Here is a 26,783-nt window from a genome sequence, read left to right as displayed (position 1 = left end):
CATCACATGAAGATAGTCACAGTCCTTGCTGTCTCTTCCCTGAGTCTCCACCCAAAGTACATTTTTCTGGCCTTCCAGAACATCCCAACCAGTTAGATTCTTAACATATTTGCCTTAACAAGTCTAAATAAGCTTTAATTATTTTTTAACTTGTGAAATAGCTCCCTAACTTGTTTCTCATTTTCCATGTTTGCCCATTCCTCATGTTTCCTACTTCTGCCATTTTCCTCCCACTGCCAGGCCAGCTATCCTAACTATCCACCTGCCAGTGTCACTCTCCCTTTCTACTCTGGGAAATAACTAGCTGCTCTCTTTGGCGATGACTCTCATCCTTGGATTTTCATTAGAATTAAGTAAAAAGCTTTTAAATAAATACTGATGATTGAGGTCCACCTCACAGCAGCTGCATCTTAATCCCAGAGAGTGGGGTTTAAACATCTATGATTCTGAGGACAGCCTCACACTGAAGACCGCAGGATGCCATATGTAATGTTTCCCAGCCTAGTTCATGCCCACTTTCCTGTCCTGTCCACCACCAACCACCTCACATCATACTCTATGTGCTTCAGTAATAAATACCATGTGTTTTTTGCTCTCATCCTCATGTACGCTTTGGTCACTCAGATGTCCATACTCGATTCATTATTTTTCTCCCCCTAAAGACCCTTGTGTTTGTCTCTGTGTTCACTTGACTCCATCTTGTTTTCAGGGAACCAGCTGAGGCATTATCTTTTCCATGGGCCATTCTCTGACTTCCCGGCTCCCCCACAAATCATACTCTTCCAAGTCCAGATCCCAGACAGGTTCACAAATGCTCTTCTGAGCTCCCATAGTAGCCTAGTTTATAAATGTGCTCATCATTGCACATTACCACACTTTTTAAAAACCATCTATTCATAGGTACATTTCCCCCCTAAGACTGCATTGCCCTGGAGAGTAAGTGCCCAGCCTTCATATCCAGAAGGTCAGACACTACCAGTCAGAGACACCCAGGGGCCATGGCGTGACTTAGGGCCCAAAGCCATCTGTATACAAAAGTGATATTAAAGTAGGAAATCTGAGGAATATTTCTAGAACCCCTTCTCCCATGGGATTTTCAAGCCCTACAATTGTAATAACTAATTCTGGGTCTTTGCTAAGACATGAAAAAGAGGCAAAATAAGTAACAGAGCCCAGATGAGTGCAAACAGATTCAGATTTCATCTGTAACATTCGAAACAGGAGATAGGAAAGCAATCTAAAGAAATGTCCTGATTTGGGCTCTAGTTGTTTACTGGCTTTGTCCTGTCCTTGGAGGTGACAAATAAGAGAAACCAAGATTGCGGAGTGTGTGTCCTGCCTCACTGACATTGATAAAGAGTCTCTGTTTGGTCAAACTCTATCCTGACCCCTCTCAGTCCTCTTCTTGACCAGATCTTGAACTTGGCCTATACAAACTGCAGACTCTCAGTGCAAATGATTTCATTCATCCCAATGTGAGAGTGTTATGGATAGAGTGTCAGTGGGCAAACCAGGTGAGTTTCCCATAGACCAACGTCATTCTTTTAAAAAACTTCCATTTCTTTGACACTGTTCAAGCCCAGGCAATTCCCCATTCTTACTCCCTCATTCACTCTTCAGAACATCTAGTCACCTCTGCACGAATAGAAGCTGAGCTCAGTTCATGCTGGACCCTCTTCCCTATTGTAATGGTCTATCACTGATTAAAATCTACTCTTACCACTTTAATTAGTGTTTGGCTTTGTTTGTCTTTGGGAGCATTTTTTGAAATACATACTTGATATCCTGACAGATCTGATTCCTGAGTTTAATGTGGCACTTAGTAGCGTGACTATCCCCAGGAACAGGTCAGTGGACAAGAAAAGGACAAAAACTGGCCAAGTGGTGGCTGGAGGAGAGTATGGCTCAGATGCAGGAATTAGGGATAGTGTGCATCAGAGAAAAACTGTTATGAATACGGCAAATATTTGGCTCCTCAGACACTTTTGAAGAAATGTTCTTTGTGGTAAGGATATTTAAATGGAGGACCGTTCTGGTTCTGTAAACTTACTCTCTTGTGTTCTCTCTGTTTTGCTAAAAAATATACTATTTTCTAAGCCTTTAATGTGTTTCTACCTATAAAATAAAATAACTTTCATGAAAATTAGTCTCATGAGTTTCTACATAGACTAAAATGTTAATGTAGGAAAATGTGTTATTTGATTTAAAATATGACTTCAGTCATACAATCGGAATTTCTTTGTTTATTTTTTAGCCAGGTTCTGTTCCTTTAACATTTGTTTCTTTGACAGTTATATAGTCAGTTGTATAATTGAGTTACATCTTAAAGGTTCAGAAAAAAAACTTAGGTTAAGACAATTAAATACAACAGACAGTTGAGATACTCAATAAATTTACTTAGATCCATTCACTTAGCATCAATGCATAACACATTCCAAAAGCAAGCATATATCAAATTTAAAATGGATGGTCTTAATTCTGTTCAATAATTGGGTAAAGGGGCAAACAATTTTCATTGCATATGCTTTGGGGCATGCATTCCATTCCTATTGATCTGCTTTATTGAGTTAACATATCAATAATTTGTTTTGCTAAGAGCAGTGACAATACTGCAGAAAGGAGTGGTGATGGAGAATACTCCTCGCTGCAGCACAGAACACACAGGGCAGGTCGGGACACCCAGGAGCTAACTCCCAGAGATACCTAAGTGGCATGTCTTGGCACACGTGGGTAAGTATAATGTTTATTAATCTAAAAATGAGAAAAATATTATAAAAATAGAAGAAATAGAAAACCCCAGACAAGTTAAAATACCGAAAAATTTTACGCAAAGTTATTTGGATCAGGCAATATTTACTGTATCAAATAGTAATCTTAATCGCTAGATATAAAGTAATCTAAACCCAGAACACTAACCATGTGAAGAGGCAGCAGGCATCCTGACCACCCCAGAATCCTTCGCCAGGGTTAGTGTTCTCTGATACACACTTAGACAGCCCCTGGTTACAAGAGTATGTGTTCATTATTGATATTATAAAAATAACCATTCTTTAAATGAATACACATAGTAAATAAATTAGAACTATACATAAGGATTTGAATAATTGCAATTTCCTTAAGGACCACTTGCAACCTTTGCCTGTTTCACAGACCTGTAGGAGAGAAACAAAACAAAACAAAATGTGCTTAATGAAATGCATATATGTGGCATATTAAGAATATATATGAACTTTCTCCATCCATGTACTGATGAACAATTAGGTTGTTTCCATGCCTTGGCTATTATAAATAATGCTGCGATGGACATAGGGGTGCATAAGCTTTTTGATACATTTTTGTTTGTAACCATTCAGACAGTATCGTGTATGTGTTATATATAACAAAAATAAATTACGTTTAATTTACTGACTCACTTTTTATGTAAAAATACTGTAAAAATTTTTCCACTTCAGAATGTATATATAGGTATAGATAGCTAGATATATCCAGTTAACATAGTATAAATATGTGTATATGGTCAGTTAATATATATATATATATATATATCTCATCTTTGATAGTAGATGCATATTCTATTTTATAGATTGTTATAAATTTTTAATTCTCTTGTTGATCATTAGGTATTTTTTTCATTTTTATATGTTTTCCACACTTTATTATAAAACAGTTCCCATGTTTTATTGTAAAATATGTGCAATGAATATAATATTCTGATAAGTACACAGTGGTGCATCGCACAAATTACTTTTAGGTGATTTATTAACATAGAATTATTGGGTCAGTGAGCCATTAGAGCAGAACAACATTGAATGAGCTGCCAAAGCAGATAGTGTACTTCTCATCTCAGGCAGAGGCTGGATGACGATTGGGTAGAAGTTTTGCAGAGAAACAATCAGCAGTATACTGGAAAAGAAGTAGATGGTTCCAAACTTCTTTCTAATTTTGATATGCTGTGACCCTCACTGCTAAGGGTAAACTCAATCTTTGCTTCTGTCTGTAACATACTTGAGAGAAGGTACTGTGAAGTGCTCATCTTTATATATCCAGTTCACAGACCGACTTCATGTCCATGGATCTGAAATTGCTCTGAGATGCTGTATCTCCAGGAAATATTTAATGGTGCCACGGACTACGTGGTCTGCAGTGGGGGAATATGTTTTCATCTCACATATATTTAAAAGGGATTTTCCCGCCAAGAAGAAGGGGCTAAAATCCCCATCCCACCTGCTCAGTGAGTACAGACTCAGTGAGGAGCCTGAGGCCCACAGAACATCACACAAAAAAGGAGACATTATGCAGAGTACTTGGAGGAAAATCTTTGTTCTCATTATAGGCCCTGAAGACTATCTATTCTAAACACCTGAACACTGAGCAGTTGTAGTACAGTTCCCATAATTACCTGACATGGATATAAAGTGCCCTGAGCAAACATACCAGAGTAGACCAGAGTAGGACAAGAAGAACACGGAACACAAAGAAGAAGATCAGTAGAACCTGCACAACAAAAGAAAAAGAGATAACATTCTGGACCAGGAAACAGATCCATTCAACATAATTCTCTAGTGACTTAACCAACTTAGAGTGAAGATTAATTGAAATTAATATTAAAACTACATTTATAGTATATAGCAAGCTGTAATTACATATAACTGTTTAATAGTGAGTATACTCTCATAATTTAGTCATTTTCAATGTAAACTTTTATTGATTTTTAAATAAAATCTAGGGCAAAATGCCCCTCTGGATAGTGTCATGAATACCTATGTGGGTTGCAGGAAGCTACTACCTAAATCAAAGCCATATTTCATATGTTCAGCATGGGTTAGACAGGAAAGTAAGTTCCACAGAATGTTACCTTTACACAGCTTATTCAGGATTGGATGGATACATGCCATGGTATTGTGATGCTATAATATCTGTAATTTCATGCCATCATCTTAAAGTCATCATGAGATTTACATGAAGTAGTGCATATACATACCTACACACCATATCTATAACATTGCATACTAAATATAATTAGGAACACATCCCTGAGGCAAGAGAGCAGTGCCTAGTGGGACAAGTTTAAAACCATGAGGAAATAAAACAGCATAAAAGCAGATGAAATAAGGGAATCAATACACACCAATGGTATTCAGGGCTCTTAAGAGTTCTATGATAATAAAAACCATTTAACCTGATATTCATCAAAGTGATTTGATAATAGATTTTTATGTAACTCACTGTTAAAAATTCTATAGAGACCAATGGTAGGTACTTCTTCAACTAAAGGCATATCGATGCAACTGCTGCTTTATATAATTCAGCAGTGGAAGAGCAAAAGCATGGGTTTTGTATTCAGATGCACGTGGATTCTAATTCTGTCTCCACCTTTTCTTATCCAGCTGACATTGAGCCAGTTTGCATTGCTCACCATCCTCCAATAAGGATGGTTATCAGAGAGACATCTTTGGAAGTATCATTAAGCAATGGGCATCTGACAGTTTCACAATATTCAAAATTAGATAAATAGGAGCGACAAAGAACATTTGGATTGAAGGCAGTGATTGTATATGGAATATGAGTGTTTTATTTCACAAGGCTGGAGCACTTGACACTTTTTTTGAAATCTTACTTATGGAAGGGTTTGTGAACAAAATAATGATGCATTCACCTTTGGGTCTTCCTTATCAGCCAAAGATGTTAAAGGTTCTGGTAAGAAACCAGTTGAATCAATGCTCTATATTAGCAACTCTCAAATTTTAAGGGTATCAGAATCACTGGGAGAGCTTTTGAAAACATTGCTGTGAGCTTCACTATCAGAATTTCTGACTTAAGTAAATGTAGGGTGGAGCCCATGAAAACTGCATTTCTTACAAGTTCCCAAGAGATGCCGATGCTGGTGTTGCTGATTTATGGACCACACTTTGAGTATCAGTGTTCTATGTGGCATGGACTTTAGGGTGAAGGATGAAGCCTGTTGTGGCCTGACATACTTGGAGAAGAAAGAGTAGTGAAGTGTTTGGGTAGCAAACAAAATTGAAATGTAGGTTTAATAGGAAATAGAGAATCTTAAGGGGAAGGGTTTGGAACAGAGAGTAGATTATGGCAACCTAAAATTTTAGAGTTGGATGCTATTTCACATTTGACAAGAAAAAAAAATACATTGCCATGGAAAGCCACTAAATTTGAGAAGGCTAAGAAATGATAATGGTAAAACATTGGATAAGGCATTCAGCTGACACTTAAAAATTTCCTGTTCAATAATAAGAGCTGTGGTAGAGAAGAAAACAATGAACCAAATGTATGCATCCCACATGAAAGAACAGAAGAGACTGGTAGGATAATAATGACAAGAAAAGAAACCAGACAGCAGGGCAAATGGCATAAGCCCCAAAAAATAAAAAGGAGAATTTCAAGTAGAATGTTAAGGCGTCCTAATGGTGTAAGCACCATGTCAAGACACATGGTCACTGAAGGAAGGAACAAGCAGTGTCTTCTAGAAGAACCTACTTCAAATAAGGGAGGGGGAAAAAGATATGGAGTGTGTTCTTTCAATATCATTAAAGGACAATTGGTTTGCAAATCAAATTCCAGTTGCATAGGATACAGTAGGAAGTTCTGGGCAATATATCCATGGTGGTTAAGAATACAAAATTAAGATGATTTTATTTTGATAGGGGCAGTCGGGCGAGGCAGAGTGGTCAACAGTAAAGGAATGAGAGTCAGAAGTAACTAATCTCAAGTTTCTGAACTGAACTTTGGCATGATGTTGTTCTTGTACGACAACAGACTTAGGTGTCCAGCCTTACATGGTTTCCCTCTGTGAAGTAGCACTCAATGTAAGGGGATAGCCCACTATTCCCCAAGCTTGTGGGAATGGAAGAAATGAAGCAGTTTGGGGGTGAGGGGTGGAGAAAAAGTAAGTGAGAGAGGAGTCTAAATTCTAGAAATAAAGATAATTTGTTTACACATCAGAACACTCTTCAAATGCTGCAGGTACGGGTTTATTCAGTGAAGAACAGCAACACAAATCAGCTGAAGCAATGCATTACAGCACATGTGTAGGAACTGATGCAAATGCTGCATTGAAGACTGTGTTCATGGAACACTAAACTATCATTACCACAGAGGAACAACAGAGTGGACATTTGAAATGTCGCTGAATGTACCGTGTTTGGTTGTCCATACCAATAAATCACTTATTACACAGATTTGTCCATGTTTCTAATCATGGCCTTCCTCAATAATCAGAAGATGGAGATTTAGGCTTGAATCATTCATTCAATTCACTGAGTAAATATTATTAAGTAAATAAACAGTGAATATAGAAATAAATACTAAATAAATGTATATTAAATACTTATAATGTAAGATGTGAATATTAAGACTAAATTTCCCCTAATAGGTTAATCTTTGAAATTAAATATGTGACAGCAATTTATAAATTACAAAGTCTATATAACTAGTGGAAACTTTCTGAAAATTATTTTGAATGTTCACAAATGGATAATGCTTTTTGTCCTAATATGAAGGAGAAAGCCACATAGAATATAAAAAAACTATGTTTTTGGTCTGAAGAGAATGTTTAATTGTACTAAAGTTGATACAGACTTTTTGGATATTTAGTCAACATTTCAAAACAAGTCATTTTGAAGAAATTTGGCAGCACGCTTTGAATAGTTGTTCTATTTTAAATAGCTTACTACAAGATTGAAAACATGCTTAATGTAATTACTAAATGTTATTTATTTTATTCTGTCTAAATTTTAATTTTTATGTTTATCACATATGCCTCCCTTAATTTTCTGGATGACTTTGCCTGTAGATAATAATTTGGGGCACAGTGTAAATACAAGTAAATCAAGTTGAAGCTATATTAAAAGCAGATTTCCTACTCAAATGTATTACTGCTTGTTTCTTTATATGTCACTTTTCCTTATTTTCATGTTTCATAGTATTTTCTTTATGATACAAACTCTTTCAGTTCTCAGTGAAATAGTTCCCCTCTTGGTACTATTTATACATACTTTCCACCTTCCTTCTTCTTTCAGCTTCTAGAGAATGGCATTTCAGAGGAGAACATACGACCTTAAATTAAGTTAAAATGTAAATGGCACTTATTAATTGTGTATCCTTGGGAAAGGATATTTAATAAATCTGAGATTGTAAAATCAGAGCACTACCACCCACACATTAAGTTGTCACAGGAATAAAAGGAGGTGCTACAGAAATTGAATAAATGTCAGTCCTCTTTCATTTCCTCTTCTTTTAGAGACATACATGTTTCTCTATAACCTTAAAATGTCAATTACTTATAACAGGCTTTAAAGAGAAATGGAATGCAATAACTCTAAATATATTCCCCAAATTGACTTTGTAGTTCTATTTTATATCAGGCTATGGGACAATTTTTTGAATTTATTATTAAATTAATACCTATTAGAAGAGATGCTAATTCTCTCAGTGAGAAAGATTTATGATGCCACATTTTTGAAATTCTGTGCTTAGAACATTGATTTTCCCCCTTTAGTTTGAGAAAAGTAAGACAAGTCTGAAGTAGGAGGAAAAGGGAAGGAATATATAATAAGGTAGGTTGGGATCAGTGATGGTGTTGGCGGCAGGTTCCCCGATTACTAGGCATGAGATGAATGCGTACAGTCTGGAAGAATATGTGAGAGCAGCACACAGGATGCCAGTGCCACCCACGAGCCCACCCAAGGGAGATGCCACTCTTTTTGGCTCAAATTAGGACTATATTCCTTCTCTCCTCTGAAGTGCCAAGGTATATTAGAGGTCTGTTGAATGCAGAAACTATAGAATAATTAAGAAAGATGAGCTGTGGCTTCATAAATGAAAAGATAAAATCATTCCTAGTTAGTAAGTAAAAGGCATAAAGCATTTGGCAGAGAATGTTGGAGGACAGCATTCCCCTTCAGTCCCATGTAGTGACTGTACCTCTGATAATTAGTCTGGGAATTGAGCAAACACAATGAACATGAATGTGAGCTGCTTCTCTGCAACTCACTCGTCTGAGGACCACAGGGAAGAAGCAAGAACTTTGATGAGTCTCCTGACTCCCAGTTTTCCCATTCCATCATAGCTTCTAGAAAAAGGAAATTTGCCTCACAATGACATAATTAAATGACATGTGTATGCTCGTGGAAAAAAAAGTAAGTCCCTTAATAAACTGCTTGGGGACCTAACAAGTGACTGGGAACAAATTCCATGCAGAGGTAAGTAAGAACACAGTGTCATTAATAGTAATATGAGTAAAGGTAAGTGGAAGCCTAATAAGGTGTGAGTGATGGAAGTCCTTATGGAATAGGAGATAAAGTAAATATTGTCATTAGTTTTTTTGCATAAATAGAAACCATTTCACATGTTATATGTTAAGCCAAAAATAAGAACTTAGACTTAATGAATATTTACCAAGCACATGCTAAGTATCTGACACTATGTTTGGCACAAGTTAAAGCAATAAAAAGTAAATCTTTTATTACTCTATAAAAACAAAATGTAATAATCTGAAGATGTGCTAATTCTGCTCAAATTTGTTGAAATATTTTGAAGTGAGAAACTGATAACCCAGGAATTGTTGGGTAAAATATCCAGATAAAGTATCCCACTAAAACATGTAAAACAGTTTTAAAAGCATGTGTGAAGGCATCAGAGACCTTTCAAAATAATAAAGTATTAAATGGACAATATATAGGAGAATAAGAAGATGAACAGAAATAAGCATGGAGTTTGGGGACATACTTCCTCAAAAGGTACTTGCCAATTACAGAAGAAAATTCTGAGAGGCTGACAACCAAAAGAGTGATTGCAAAAATTCCTCCACCAGCAGGACAGAAACTGGACCTTCAGGGTCACTGAGGGAGGGGACCCAAGTAAACTCCCTAGGTCTGGGGTTGCCACTCTGAAGGGCCACACTGTAGGACAGGAAGAGGACATAGACATATGCGAGCATGCTCAACGAATAAAGTCCAACTTAATACAGTCTTCTCAGTTTCTTGCTGAATTTCAAATAATCTAGGATGGCTATTATCCCATTACATCTTTGAAAGCAAAGTTAAAATCTTCTCTAGAAGAAGTTAATATCATTTTAGGCTTCAAATTATCTTCGCAATTTGTCATATACAATTTCAATACTTAATTAAAAATAAGCAGGCATACATGGCTACAAGACTACATGACCAAAATTAAGAGAATAGGAATGGGCACACAAGGCGTTAGATGATGAACACCATAAAATGATAATAATTAAGGAAGGATATCGGAGCTTTGAACAACACAACAGCCAACTCTTCTTCAAGAAGGTGTCTCCAGTCCCACGTTCCTACTGCTTAAACAATGTGGTGTTTCCCTCCTTTGGCATTCGTAACATTCTATTTACTTCTTGAGAAACAATCTGCCCTATGGTACATGTGCTTATGCATGTCTCTGTAACCTACTAAAGAAAAGAGATCATATACTAATTTTTTTCATCTTTCATGCCATAGAGCTTAGCACATTGCAGTTTCTCATTGTAAGCAGGTTGATTTTTCTAGACCCATAAACATGACTACTCTTAGGAAACAATCTGACCTATGGGGCATATGAAATTTATGGGAGAATCTTAAATTCCTGATTTCAGACAAAAAGGTCCAGGTCCACTTAATTTTGAAGGTCAATGTTGCAAAACAAGCCCCGGAAACCATGGAATGATTTGGCTGGTGTGAACATGCTCAAGTTCTTGCAGTAACTGAAAATACACAGAGCAACATCCACAGAGATGAAACGGGCTTCACTTGTGGCCAGCCCAATACATTGTTCTCATTTGTGAAAATATATCCCATCTTCTATAAGGCTGCCCTGCAAGCTAAATCCATCCAAGTTAAAGAATAAGCTAGATTTCCCTTCATTCTGTGTTCATTATTTTATTTTGTCATGTTAGCATACCTATGGCAAATATAAGAATATTCCAAGACAAACAAATACTTGGTAAAAGTAACAAAAACATGTGCTACTCATTCATACATTTGACTTTTTTAAACAACAAAAAGTGGACCATGTATCTCCTATTTTTAATTTTAAAGAATTCCTTAAAATAATCTAAAGAATTTTGCACTCCAAAGGAACAGTTTGGCTGTCTTATTTTTTAAACAAAGCCTTCTCTGATGCCTGTTATGAAATTTTCTGACTACTATTGCATGTGACAAGGAAGTTTTAATAAAAAAGGCAGGTAGTCTTGAAGCATGCAACCTTATATATTGCTGAGCAACCTGGCACATTTTCCCATAACACTTAATAATAGTTTGGTTTGTGAGATTATGTCTTAAATGTCATTAAATGCTACCATTTAAATTTTTTCTAGAAACTTAGGAATCAATTGAACCATTCATAATATCAAAATTTTACCACAGACATGGGAAACATTTCAAAGTAAGAATGTCACATGAATAATTCAGAGGTATTTGGCCTCTAGAAATTGCAAAAATATATTTATAACCAAAAATATTCTCTAAAATCAATATTATAGAGAGAAATTACAATTTGGTGTTAGAATTTTTGCTTCTAACAGATAATTAACAGTAGTCATTAACTCACTTTTATATTTATTGATTAAAGATAAATCCTTAAATATTTATAATGATAACAGTTACCAAACATGCAAATGTTGATATATCCAATTTTGAGGATTTATTGCCTGGTGTCAGTTCAGATGCCCTGAATTTCTTAGCAAAGACTTAGAATTTTCTAAGACTCATAGAAGATTAAATGTGCAAGGTAAGAATAAAAACTACCAAGATTTCTTTGCCTTTAGAAGTAACTATAATTTGCCAGAAGTTTTTGTGTTTTTTACTTTAATATCTCACCTTTCTAGTTATTCTTGTGGTATTTGTTTCGTATTATTATTATTATTTTATTTTTTCTTGTTTCCAGTGTGTGAATATTTTCTTCTACAAATACATGTGTCATGTGGAATAAACCAGTTGATTTTAAATAACACTACCTGAGTTATGTTTCCCATAACTCCTGAAGTCTATAGACACTATTTCTGATGTTACAGCTAATACCATTAATATCCCGAGAGTTACAAGTCTCATGGAGCCCTGACATCTCTCTGACTTCATTAGCTATTGCATTATTGTGGTCTTTGTGCTTTCTATAGTTCACTACTCTCCCACATTCCCTCTACCCCTTCATTTGATACAGTGCCAGCATCTTTTGCCTATTAAGATAATCAGCTGTGGTATAATACCACTGCCTCAAGCATGGCTCAAATACAAACCTTGGGAGATCACCTGAAAAGAAATAACCTGATCTTTGGTTACAAAGAACAAAGGTTTTTCTTCAAGGTGAAAAGCCTAGCCATATCCTGGGTGGGTAGTAGAAACTCATAGCCCCACTACTGCCTGAAGTACTTTGGCTCTCAAGAGTCGCAGCATAGACTTTGTCACCCCTGGTAACAAAGGGGAATGAAGGGAAATCATGAGTGAAGGATGAAGCTTTGGGGATAAACATCACTGGGCTCAGTCAAGAGCCCTTGATTCTAGTCCTCCCTTGGCTACTAGCTGGGTGACATGAACAAGCCTACAGTTGCTTGGCGCCTCAATTTCCTCTTCACTAAATGGAGAGAATTAATATTTAGAGGATTGGATTGAATTACCACCCCTTAAAATCCCAGAACACTTGTTCTTCTGGCAGTTAATAGGCATTCTGCAAGTGATAGGTATTTTGAAAGTAGGAATTAATGAGCATTGTTTAAAAATAAAAACAAACAAATAAATAAAAGTAAATAAAAACAAACCTTGGGCTTAAACACAGTCAAACAGATCTTGTTGCTGTAGGACTATTCAGTGACTTTAGGATGTAAATATTTTAGAAAATACTATATAGCAGTTCTTCAAGTCAACAGTGGAGAATATTTTTCCTCATTTTAAGCCAGGCTGCTGATTATACCTTATCTGTTCATTTAAAATTATACAGCTGCCTTGTCCCTTTTGAAAAGTTGTTTTATCAGTGGTATTTTTGCAATTGAGAGTCTCTCATATATAATATGTACAATTTCCCAAAACTTATTTTACTATAAAATTGTTTTTGGTCACTTTCATGAAACTAGGACTCAAGGAAGTAGACACCATCTGGTTCTGTAGCTCATTACAAAGATGCCATACTCCCACTCCTTGAAGAAAGAGAAAACTAAGATGATGAATTCAAGAAAAACAGGAGTAGAGAAACATATCTGGAATTGGCATGTAGGGATCTCCAAAATTCTGTTCCTCTATAAAATCAATGAGGACACTAGCAAAAATCACCAAAATCAACTTTTTCAGGATGCTGGAAATTATCCAAAAACTTCCAACAATTCATAGAACATTTATTAAAGGAAAGCAGCTTATTAAAGTATACAAACAGTAAGGTGTGTATAGTTTTAAGTTATTCAATATCAGCAGCTGTGCAAAAGCTTTGAAAGCGAGCAGCCCCACAGTAACTATAGCCATGAAGCAGCAGCCTGGCATCTCTGAGGGCAAAACAATGCCAAGTTCCCCCAAATATCCCATTTCCAGGGAACTGACCAAATGGAAGCTGCCTGGAGAATCCTCACTTGAATGTTTTTTTTATTTATTTGACCTGAATCAAAGTTCACATGGTGAGAAACCCTGTCTCTATGAATTTGTCAAAAGCAGTCAGGGACAAAAGTTTTACATAGCAGCTGCCTGAGTTAGTAATACCAGTCGAAGCAAACAAGAGTTTTACCAAAAAAATTTAAAAGAAATTCTGGTAAATGAGATATTCATAGAAGGCTTTCAAAAGCTCTGATGTATTTCTGGGCATCTAGAAGGCCACACAGATGCAGTGTTATGCATCTGATCAGGAAAGACCTGAGAAGTCTATATCTCTCACCTCTTGTGGACCAATGGGTTCTGTGTACCATCACTGTAGACCACTGGAGTGTTCATGGCATCTTTCATAGTTTGCCCAATCATTAGCTAACTGAGCAAAGACTTCAGTGATGGCATAGAATAAAAAAATATAGGCTTTACAGCTTAGTTCAGGAAAGTGACTAAATAAAAAGTAGCAACAATAACAAAAACAAACACCAGCAAAAACAAACTGGGCCAGGGGAGGTGGGATGGGCCAATTTCCAGAGCTCCCAAATTATATTATATTAAATGTTCATATTTAAAGAAACAAAAAAGTGACATGCTTTATAAATCATAATATTATAAATGCTAAATAACATAAAAGTATGTCCCACAAACAGGAACAATAGCAGTCAACTGAAATTCTCCTTGAGGAAGCTCATATGACAGACCTTAAATCAAAGACTGCTTTGATATAGACTTTAGTCAACTACTATAAATATAGTCAAAGGACTAAAAGAAATCATGTCAAATAATATCTTTAAAAAGCATAAAAATGAACTCCTACCAAATGAGACTATCAATAAAACATATAAAATATTAAGGGGAAAATAAAAATTCTGTAATTATAATGCAAAATTTACTAGAGGGTCTCAAAATCAGTTCTGAGCTGGTATAAGAAAGAATCAAAGAACTTAAGCCAGTTGAAATCCAGTCATAGGAACTTCTGAGGAATTCTTAAAAAAAATGAGCAATAAACACTTCCTCAGAGACCTTTTGGGACACCATCAAGTGTACCAAAACATATAAAACCAGAGTCCCAAAAGGAGAGGTAAGATTAAAAGGGGCAGAAAGAATATTTAAAGAAATAATGATTGAAAACTTCACACATTTGATAAAAACATTAATCTACATACCTAAGAAGCTCAAGAAACTTCAATAACATTGAACTCAAAGATATCCACACCTACATATCCCTTTACCAAAAGACAAAGACCAAGAAAAAATATTGAAAGCAGGCAAACAAAACAAAACAAAAACCACAACATCTACAAAGATTCTTCAACAATATTAGATGCAGACTTCTTTTTAGAAACTATACAGGCCAGATCATGGGAATAACATATTTGTTGAATGCAAGCTAGAATTAGTGACTTGCTTCCAGAGAAAATATAGAAAGGTAGGTTAAAATTAACTTTACAATGGAAAAACTAGAAAACACTATCCAAACAATTTACAGATTCATTGAACTTTTCATTTCAGTAATTCTCAATCTTAGAATAAGCAATAATCACATGAAGAGTTTATTAGAAATGTAGAATTCAAAGTTCCATGCACAAAGATTCTGATTCAGTAAGTCCAAAGTGGAGTCCAAAATTATGAATATCAAACAAGTACCCCAATAGATCCAAATATCTGTGGTTTGAGTTTCACAGTGACTTTGGACCATAATTTGAGAGACTGAAAACAAGCATACCCTGACATAATTTTTTAAACTTGTGATTTATACTTCAGTATTAAAAGAAAAATATTCTTAATTAAGGGTTTTGCTTATATTGTTTATAATTAAAATTTTTAAGCTTCCCATTTAATTATTTAAGGCAACTTTTCCTAAAATGTGCTCTTTAATAAAACTTATTTGATGTATGATTTGTTTTAAAATGATACAATAAGAAATATGCACCACTACAAAGATCCTGAAATTATTTGGAAACCTTTTGCCATGATAATTTTGTCTCAAGAAATTAGAAAATTCCACAAGATTATCTAGGTATAATTTATAGAAAGCTAGGTATAATTTATAGGAAGCTGAGTTAAAAAACAGGTGTTAATGGTAGAATGATGAATCTTGTCCTTTTCCTCACCATAAATTTCTAAAAAATGAGCTTCTAGACTCTAAATCAGATGTGGGTTCACATAGATTTATGTCATTTAGTCCTTGTCACTGAGAAAATAAAGTAAAGGATCTATATGTATCTTGTCAGCTGTTCCACAAACCACCTACATTGAATACAAGTATCAGTGCAGAGACCATTACTTCCATGGCACCGTCTTACACTGTCCCAGCCCCTGAATATTGGATGCCACTCTTGAAAAGTATTTGCATGTCAGTGCTATGAGCTTAACTACAATGATAGCTAGTTCCTATTACTACCTAATTATGTTTAAACCCTAATATTATTTCAAATGATTTCCCATTGTAAATGATTGCCTCCAAGTGAAAATTGCTGAAATCAGCTAGCTTTGGTTCAAAGTCTATGTTTAGGAGAGTTCAAGAATAGCCTTCTTTGAGTGATAGACAATATGGCAAAATCCTAGGCTAACCTAAAAACACAATATTAAAATTTTAATTAAACTAAAATTAATTTTTGCAATTTTTCTGTCATAATTATTATTTTTTATTTTAAATTTCCAACTCTGTTAATAAACAAGTTTAGAGACTACCAAAGAAATATGAGTACTCATTCATCCATTCATTCTTTTCATATTTATTGAGTTCTTATTATGTACCTCAATAAGATAAAGAAAACAGATTTCTTCTCTCAAAGAATTTGCACCCTAGTGGAACAGGACATGATTACAAATTATGATTAAAATCTCATGAAAGTATATGCAGAAAAGCAGAGTGAGTAGATGACAAGGGTTAAAGCCAATTCTGGTGATTTTTATCTCCTTTGCATTATTAAGCTGTTTTCCAGACTTAATACTGATTGGAGACATATGGATTTGAAAGAAAAGGAAATAAGTTTAAATTTGGATTTGGATTAAATACTCTATTTGGTTAATTCTTTTTGTACTTTTAAGTTTTAGTACATCACAAGTTATAGCACACTCACAGAGTTAACACACAGTGCATCTTGTAAGGATGTTGTTCATGGGTTGCCCACTTTGGGCACCTGTGTGTTAAATCTAACAGCCAAGAGTAAAACTAGCCCATATGTTGTCTCTATACAATACACACACACAATTAGTTTGAAGGGTTTTTTTAAATATAAAATTTATGAAGACCTCAAAGAAATTTGGTAAAAATTACTAAATCCAGCTATAGAATCAGAGCTCATGTATATTTAAATGTGTGGAGAGTGAGAGGAGTGGGGCTGTAAGTATGCTATCATTTGCTTTCATAAAAGCTCTGGGCTACTATTAATTCTACTAAATTTGGGGGATACTCTTTTCCTTGACCATTTTACCTAGAATTTTTTTGCATTAAAGGTTTTCAAAAATCTCTTATTTTTGTACTTGCTTGAAGCACCTTCAAGCACAATTTGCTTTCTGAGCCTTCATAGTTATTTTCAATAGAGGGTGTTGATTCCCTCCCATGAAATCTGTAAAATGTCACTGCATTACTCTATGTTTCTGAATATGCCATCTGATGGACACATAGGCTCTATGCCTCCTCCTCTCACCTGAGCACTCTGACTCCTAGGTCCCTCTCCTGGCTGTGCCCTCTCTGACCACATGAGCTTTTTAAATGCCTTTAATCTGGAAGAGGAATTTCCTGGAACCCCCAGGTATAGAATCATAATGCTACCTGTGTAACACATTAGTTATCAGGAGAATTATTAATTAATCACTTCATACCAATGATCACAAAGGCTACATTATCACTTACAATCTTTATTTTTCTGTGCCAGCTACAGTTGATTAAAAAGGTAAATTTGATATTTTAAAAATTGTTTTTAAAATTTATTTTAAAAATTGTTTCCTCTATATATTTAGACCCTAACCTCTCATCTAGAGTGCTAAACCCATATGTCTAACAATACCAACAAAGCCTTGCAGAGCGTGCACTGAGTCATGCTAAATTATAGTAATCTGTTCTTTGTTATTATTATAATACAGCCATTTAAGTCAAGAGCTCCATATTCTATCTTAAATACTGTAATACTGATTTGTTCTGTGAACTTAGAACAGTGTCTATAGTCAACCCTTGAACAACATTGGGTTGGAACTGCACTGGTCCACTTATACCACTTTTTTTCAATAAATACTGTAAAAGTATTTTCTCTTCCTTATCACTTTCTTAATAACAGAAGTCTTAATAGAAAAGTCTTCTCTAGCTTACTTATTGTAAAAATACAATCTTTAATACATATAACATACAAAATACATGTTAATCAACTGCTCATGCTATCAGTAAGAACTATGGTCAATCCTAGGCTATTAGTAGTTAAGTTTCAGAGAAGTCAAAAATTATACACATCTGCTGCATTGTTCAAGTGTCAATTCTATATACATTTACTCATTTAACTAATAATGATAATTCCATGTGTAATAATGAACTGATCTTAACATACTTTGAATTTCTTAAGTAATCACAAGTTATTTATCACTGATCTAACTCTAAGTTTTTATAGAAGATTCACATTTCAAATGAAAATTATATGTTAGTCTTCAGGAAGGCTAATTTCTTCTTTTAGGTATTGTACTTTTTTCAGAAAGTTAGTGTTTGATACTCTTCAAAACAATTATAACATCATTAAATCAAGATCCATATACATGAAGTATAGCTTAGCATGTTTTCCCTAAACAAGTCTGAATTTCTTTGCAGACAATATTTGATATTATGAAAGAGGTACATCTTCATCGAAGCTGTCCTTAGGCTAAAAGCAATTTGTCAATAAATAGTAAGGTCTACTCACGTTTCTCTTGCTCTGCTTCCACTCCTTCACTTTCTGTGTCACTTGGCAAGATCCATGGTTGGTGAACCACCTGCAACTGCTTTAAAGATTCATCCTGCCAAAGAGAAAATTCATTTCAGATTGAAATCTAGGATAAACTTGTGAGTACCAATGTGGACCAAAATGGTTGAACACTTCAGTTTCCATGAAGTACATGTTCAACAAACCATAATGAAAATTTCCTGACAACAGGGAAGAGTTCTAACTTTAAATTCACTTTCCTGTCATAGACATGCCACTAACTCTAAACTCTTTTTTATTTTGTATTTTCCTTTTAATAAGATTTAATATCTTAATAAGAAAATACCTTGGCTATGTTCCTTCCTGAATTAACATTTTTGAGGAAATCTTAGAACTTGTTTTTGGCAATGTAATAATAAAATGTTTGTTATAAAATTGCACAGAGTCTCTTGTCATCAAGACTTCAAATTCCCTTTAATAAGAATAAAATTTAGTAGGATTTAGAGAACATTTGTAACTTCACCCTTCAGTACTACTTCACTATTTCCCTCCCCCTCTCACTTCCTTATTTTTATTATTATATTTCTCAAACACTTCTCTGCTGCTCCATGACTTCTGCCACTGATCTAAAACAGACCCTTATCATCTCCCATCCCAACTGTAGTAACAGCCATCTATGAAGTTTTGTTTTTTAGGATTCAGTTTCATTTGCTCCCTGTTTCTTCCCACCAATTCCCCTTGTTCTAAAATGAGTTTTCTAAAATGCCATCCCCTTGTTCATTATCCTTGAGTAGCCTCTTCATTATTCCCAGGAAGAGATCTAATCTCAAGGCCCTTCATGATCCGTACTTGTTGGGCTTGATCTACCACCAGTTCCATAGGGTCAATAACTGACCCTTCCACTCCAGCTATAATTAACTGGTAGCTCCTTAATTTTGTCATTCTGTATGATCTGCCAAGATGTTTTCATGCATTATACTTCCTGCCTAGAATGCACTAAATTTATTTATCTGTCCCAGACATGAACATGCCCTCAGGCTCAGGTGTCATCTCTACTGCCTCCCCTGGATCCTGCAAGACAGAGTAATCCTCCATTCCTGTGCCTGTTGCACCAATAAAGCAATTACTATATAATAATTGTCCTTTCCTATCTTCCTGCCTCAGAATAATGTGGAAAGTCCTGGAGGACATGGATACCTTTTTTTCACCTGTGTATTCCTAGTGTCTATTATATAGTACTGGGCAAGAAAATAGGTATTCACTCAGGAAACATTTGTGTAGGAGAAAGTAGAGAAGGAAAAAAAAGGAAGAAGATGAAGGAGAAAGGAAGGATGGATTCTCTTTAGAAGAAAACAATTTCAAATTTATTGAGACATGATTCAAGAAAATATTTTCAAACATATCTTAAAAATTAAAAGCAAAAAGTTAATGTGATCTGTCATTTCACTGTCTTTGTTCTCTGAAATTCATTCACTATCTTCCCTGCTTTTTAATGATCTTTTCCTCCAATTTGAGATAGTTTGCTTTATTTTGCTTAGACAAATACCAGTGAGACAAAAATAAAGGCTCACAGTCAAATAGGTATTGGAGGCACTGGGGTGATCACTTTGCAAGTTATATAAATGTCTGATATTACTCTGTACAACTGAAACTAATATAATGCTGTGTGCCAACAGTAACTGGAAAAAAATAAAGGTTCACAACCCCTGATCTCTAAGAGACATGACATGAGCAAACAGTGTATGTTCACTTTAAAAAAAGAATTTTCTGTAGGGCCCTGGACAGGTACTCAGTTACTTGGAGTGTTGTCCTGATGCGCCAATGTTGCTGGTTCCATATCCAGTCAAGGCATGTACAAGAATCAACCAATGAATGAATGTATCAATAAGTGGAACAACAAATCAATGTTTCTTTCTCTCTGCTTTCTTCTTTCCTTCCTTCCCTCTTTTCTCTAAAATCAATCAATCAATCAATTCCTTTGTGAGAGAAACATCCTCTCTGCTATCCCTTGATTGTGGATGGTTACCTTTGGAGATGTTTAGTTCCAAAGTAGAGTTTCAAAATGGCATAATTTTCCAGTTTTGGAAGGTTTAGGGAGTTGATAGGTAAAGCATGGGGAATATTTTACGGACGTGAAACTATTCTGAATGGTATTATAATGATGACTATAAGACATTAAGCATTTGTAAAAACCCATAGAACTTCATACCACAAAGTGCATGTCAATGCATTCAAATGAAAAAAAAAAAGAATAAATTAGGAGGTTGAGGGATTCCAGAGTGAGATGCAAAATATGTAAAAGTAATCTAAATGCATTACAAATATATGAAACAACCTCACTGAATGGGGTGGGGAAATGAGGTGCTGACCTGAATAATTGAAATTGAGAGGAGTCCATAAGACCAAAAGCAAAAGGAACTGTACACAAGAACTGTGCTATAGTCGATGAACTTGTTTCCTATGGGTGTACAGGTTAACAATTCTAAAAACTATATATCTAGATAGACAGAGATCAACATAGATATACAGATATACAGATAGTTGAAGTAGGAGTTTACAGATAAGCAAGGCTAGAATAGTCCAAATATAACATATTAGAGTTGAAGACATCAGTATAGATTCACATTTAGCTTACTATATATACAAATGACTACATATAGAAATATTAATAGATATTTATATATACATGGGTTAGTAACCGCACATATATCTGCCTGCTCTGGCAGCTGAGAGGACTTAAACACAATGGCACCCCAATAGCAATGAACACAACTACCACCCAGGTCTTAATTTGTAATACCATTTTTCAATAAAAGAACCATACTCTTGACTAATTCTTGGACTGAGACAAGAAATACACAAGATGTCTAGAGCATCTGGATGTGCCAGAAAGAAAAAACTAACACACACACACACACACACACACACACACACACACACAATAATGACAATATATCAAAGGGATAAAGGACCCAAACTGAAAAAAATCAGTGGCCAAGTCTAGAACAATTTGAGCAAGAAAAAGCAAATAAGGTAGCATTGGGTTATTACCCAAAGTGTAAAATAAATATTTATGAGTCCCTTCTGATAAAAAAATGATTGAATAAATAAAAAATCAATAAATAAACCAATATGCCATGCAGATGGAGTGCAAATATTTATGTAGACACTCTTCCTTAAGTGGTTAATAACTTCCCTCTTCTTAAGAGTGGCCTATGTGTAGTGACTTTCTTCCAAAGAGTGCAATGTGGAAAGGCAAAGCAAAAAAGAATAACTAACTTTACAGGGGAAAAACCTGACAAATACTACCTAAAGCCAGGTGATTAAAGTCAACATCAACAGCAGTAATTCCTATTGATAACATGTTCCTTTGATTGAACGGGATGAAAATAAAATTTTACTCCTATGGTTTACCTTCTAAAAACACACTATCTCAGTCGAACCATAAGAAAAATATCACACAAATCTCAATTAAGGGATGATGAACTAAATAGTTCTCCTCAAAACTTCTGTGGTCATGAAACAGTCCTTAGACTGTTTTTGGTTGTGCTCATTTCTCAGACTTTCTCAGTCTAAGGAGACATGACTACACAATGTAACATGATATTTTGGATGGGATGTTAGGACAGAAAAAGGACGTGAGGGGAAAAGTGAGAAAACTTGAATAGAGCAAGGGTTTAGTTACTAATAAAGTATCAATATCTGTTTATTAATTATGACATGTGTACCATACTAATATATTATAATAATAATAGTAGACACTGGGGGAGAGGTGTATAGGGACTCTCTGTATTATTTATGCAATAGATTTTGTAAACCTAAAACAGTTCTAAAATTTTAAAAAATAATAATTAAAAATTCAAATAAAAAAGCCCTGGCTGGCATAGCTCAGTGGATTGAGCACGGGCTGTGAACCAAAGCATCACAAGTTCAATTCCCAGTCAGGGCACATGCCTGGGTTGCAAGCCACGTCCTCAGTGGGGGCCACGTGAGAGGCAACCACACATTGATGTTTCTCTGTCTCCCTCCCTTCTCCTCTCTAAAAATAAATAAATAAAATCTTAAAAAATTCAAATAAAAACAAAAAAAATGAAAAATGATTTTCACTTTAAAAATAAAATCACAAGTCCATTAGCATGAGCAACTCTTGAGAATAGTTACTTAATCAGATTAAAACTTAAATTTCTATCACCTGAGAGATGGCTTTGCAGTTAAAACTCCTTGCCCCAGGGGTCATGAGTCACAACTTCTTGTCAGGGTTGAACTAAGGCATGTCACTTCCCCTTTGGGATAGAATGAAGATGATGAAGCTACTGGATTAGCTCATCTCTAGTACTTCACAGGCAATAAATTTTTAGGTCTAGATTCCTTTATAGTCAGTAGTATGTGAGAGGCACTGAATGAACTGTTAGAAGGAAAGTCAGCAAAGAATTAAAAATATTTAATCTTGGAGTATATAATTTAGCTATAAATCAGTGTTTATTTCTAAGATTTAACTTATTTTTTCAGGTTTATTAATTATTGGGTTTGGTCTTGGGGTATATAACTAAAGAAGCAGCATAAATGTGAAAGATCTTGGATTTAAAATTCTGTAACAGTAGAGAAGACAGCAGAAGTAAATTTTCAAAATTTTTCATATAACAGAGGAAAATCCCATTCTTCAGTTTTTTAAAAAAATATGCCATGTAAAATTTAAAGAACTATGAAAGATATGCTTTTTGGTTTTGTAGGGTAAAAATCAAATGGCTAAATCTTTTTATTTAAAACAGAAAATTTTAAAGTGATCATGAAAAAATGTTTTTAATTTAAAAGTTATTTTGGTTAATTAGCTTTTAGGCCCAAATACCAAAATTGTTCTCATAATAGAAGAGATGATTAATAACTTAGCTGTATTACTTTTGCCCACAATAGTTCAGATTATTCAACCATACTACAGTTGGTTACTGGTTTCAATGACTTTACTCCCAAGTGATATAGGAAGCACCCAACTATTCTTTGTTGCAAATTACATAAAGTACAGATGGAACATTAGCTCAGTAAAATATATAGTTTGGAATGTTGAGTTGTTGGAATTGTAGAGATAGTACAAATATTACTATTAATAGATTGCTTAAATGTTTTGCTATGGTTTTCCCTTGAATACAGCTGGTAAAGCACCTGTTTTCTTTTTCAATGTCAACAGTACCGTGTGTGTCTGAAGTTCAGCCCATCAGACTACTTATAATTCTTTTTGATGGGGTCAAGGAGCTAAAATCATGAATACTTTTATAAACAACAGCTGACATGTTCCTTTTTGCCATCTTATTCAAAAATTCCTTTTTCTACAGGAATATTAACCTGGGTCTGAGCATAGCACAAACTCATATTCCCAAGAGCAAGTACTTTGGATTGCTTTTAAAAGAAATGCCATTCATCCTTTTTCCAAAACACTTTCACCATAAGTATGCAAATGTCCAGGGACTAGGAGTGGTGAGAAATAGTGACATGTGTCATATGGAAAACAGTTGCTAGCCTTGTATCAACATATCATTCTATCTGCTAACAGAGTAAGTGCTTTATAAACTTCAGCAATATTGTTATTCCACATGAATAGCTTATTTTTGGATTCTCTAAGTGCAGTCAATCAGTGATTTATGTCATGTCTGGCCCTGAAACTTCATTGTATTTAGAGGGGAAAAAAATGTTCCTTTGCTCAAATTTTCACCAATGGAAACTTTAATTCAGGCAATAAATATTACTTTCCCTTTGGTTAAGAATTAATGCACAAAATACTAGTTTCCATCTTTCAAAAAGGGTTAATCACTTTCATTTTACTTTTATCACCATAGGATCCTTCCTTATGAAATAAGGAGCCCTGAAGCATGTTGCATATAAAAGCAAAACAAAATTACACTCTACTCTAGATACACTGGATGCTGACTACTACTTCTGCTGACAAAGAATCAAGACTCTACTTCCATGAAAATGAATTTCTCCATATATAATTTACATACTTAAATGAATAAAGTTTGGAAATAACTTTGTTAATGAAATGGCCTGTATTATCAGGCTGATATCCATAATTTTTTAGTGAACTATACTCTTGTCAGTGAAAATGAGGCCCTTTCCTGGAGTAACAAGAAAAGCATACCAGGGACCCACATGTGGGAAGATGTTTCAGTGTAAGGTTTATTGTAGAAGCAAGATCAAAGGACTGTACTGGGTTCAACTTGGTTCAGCTCTGTCCATGTGTGAAAGAAGTCCAGCCTTATTTTCGTCAGGCCCAGAGCAAAGGCCAAGTTCCAGAAGTTCTGTGCCATTGGTTCAGTCCATATTAGAGGTTAGTCTAGTCCAGTCTTTGTCTCCATCAAGCGAGCTTAGTCAGTGTTTCCAGCGGCACTCCAGCTGGTGCTGTGCCCAGGCCCTTGCTTAGAGTCCATGTGGCCTCTAGGCCCACATGGCTGCTATAGAGAAAGAAAACGTGAATGAATGGGGTGAGTGCATGTTAGAGGGTGAGAGAGAGAGGGAGATAGAGAGACAGAAAGACTTTATTAGGCTGATTATATTATCTCAGTCTTGGAAAGGACCAGGTGCCCTTTCAAACTAACCAATCAACCTTCCAATCTTTCAAGGGCTGGCATTGAGTCTTCCCCCTAACCATTCTATTTTCTAGATCTTCTGGGGGTTTATGTCCCTTATCAAATCTGACTCTTTCCCAAGCAAGACAGACAAGCCTCTAAGTTTGCCATCTTAGTTCTTATTGTGCATGCCTCATAGTAGAAGCACTTCCCCCTGCTCTATCTTGGCTTCTATCAGGTGTGCACTCAGCAGAGAGAGGAATTTCCACTCCTTTTCCCCCTGATAATCTGGTACCATTGGCAGTTCCCTGGGGAGATTAGAAATCTAGTCCTTTGTCCCTACGGAGGGGAGGTGGGGAGTCATAATCCCCTTGGCAAGGAATGCTGCAATCCTCTAGGGAGTGTGTGAAGCTATAGTTCCTTAGTAAACTAGGCTTCTTAATGTCTGATTCCCTTTGTTCCCTTTCTTTATTAATATCTAGCTACCTATGCTAACAACACTTCTGTAGCTCATTCCTTATGGGGATTACAAAAGGGCAATTAAAACCTAATAAGGGAGGTAATAAATTTGAGAAGCTGTGAGTTTGAACTAATAGGTTCTTAGAAAAGAAAAGAGAGGGAGCAATAATAAAGTTAGAAAAAGTATGGTAGAATGTGAAAACCATTACAAAACAAATGAGATTCTAAAATACATTTATTTGACAAATTTGTCACACTATACTATGCACTAAGGTTGCATTCCATCTTATGTCCTAACTTACCCCATTTGGTGGATTTTTCTCACCCAAGATATTGTGGGATAAAGTGGTGAAAAGCTTTGAAATGAATGAAACACTACTGGCTGTATTGAAGTCACTGAAAACTAAGTCATTTTGTGAAACAGTGAATTGCTCAGTATCTCTGACTCTCTGACTCAGTATCTCTTGTTCAGGCCTAGTTTGTTCCAATGGTCTTCAGGCTGGTAGCTCCTGCTCTAGTCATGCAATCATCAGAGAAATTCTGCTTGGAGCTTTAGTTTTTACAAAAACAACCCCTCTTATTTTTCCTTCTTTGACATAAAAGAAATCAAAACTCTGAACTTTCTTAAGATGAATTGCAGAAACTGCTAGCATTCTAAACTTCTTGACTGGCAACCTTTCAATCAATAAGCCTTTCCCTAGTCCAGACTCTTGACGTTTTGGGTTTTGGTCTTTCAGAGCTTCAGACACACGGATTTAGAACCAGTAACAGATTTTCTAGCATGCCCTTCCATGTATCTGATTTGATGGAGGTTCTGAGTCATTTATTGACTTTGAGCTATTTTACAAATATGTACTTTATAAAAATTTATAGTAGTACAAAAAATTATTGTCTACATAAATGCAAATGGTATCTATTTAAATGAAATTATTATCCTATTGGTATTAATCAGTTTTGCCAGTTTTTGCACTTATTTAGAACTTCAAAATTTCTTATTTAACTATATTTGTGAAGGTTTGAAGTCTTCTTTGAACTGGTTGTAACATCTTACTGGTTCCCTCATTAAATAATGAGTTGAATAAATCTTTGATGTATTCATTTTATATCTGTCTGAGAGACATGATTATAAATTTTTAAAAAATTGTTATCCTTTAACATGTATCAATTCTTAATGAATATCAATGATGAACTAGAGTTACTTTTAAAAATATTCCTGTTTCCTAGTTTCCTAAGTGGAATAAAACTATGATAGTGAATAATGGTTGTTTCAATTTTTAAAAAGTAAATCC

The 26,783-nt window shown here is 35.1% G+C and overlaps 1 protein-coding gene across 1 annotated transcript in view; it reads right to left on the bottom strand.

The window, feature by feature from the left end:
• Window positions 1–3,070: 3,070 nt before the first annotated feature.
• CUNH8orf34 (chromosome unknown C8orf34 homolog) overlaps window positions 3,071–26,783 on the bottom strand; it is a 302,867-nt gene continuing 279,154 nt past the window's right edge. Inside the window, 3 exon segments of the mRNA XM_045861369.1 lie at window positions 3,071–3,152; window positions 4,435–4,494; window positions 18,479–18,572. Coding sequence (XP_045717325.1) covers window positions 3,145–3,152; window positions 4,435–4,494; window positions 18,479–18,572 — 162 coding nt within the window. The 3' untranslated portion in view covers window positions 3,071–3,144.

Source organism: Phyllostomus hastatus, unplaced genomic scaffold, assembly GCF_019186645.2.
Source record: "Phyllostomus hastatus isolate PE091 unplaced genomic scaffold, TTU_PhHast_1.1 phas_scaffold_21, whole genome shotgun sequence".
NCBI lineage: Eukaryota > Metazoa > Chordata > Mammalia > Chiroptera > Phyllostomidae > Phyllostomus > Phyllostomus hastatus.
The sequence above is the reverse complement of the archived record's forward strand: the minus strand, read 5'-3'. Positions and strand labels throughout refer to the sequence as shown.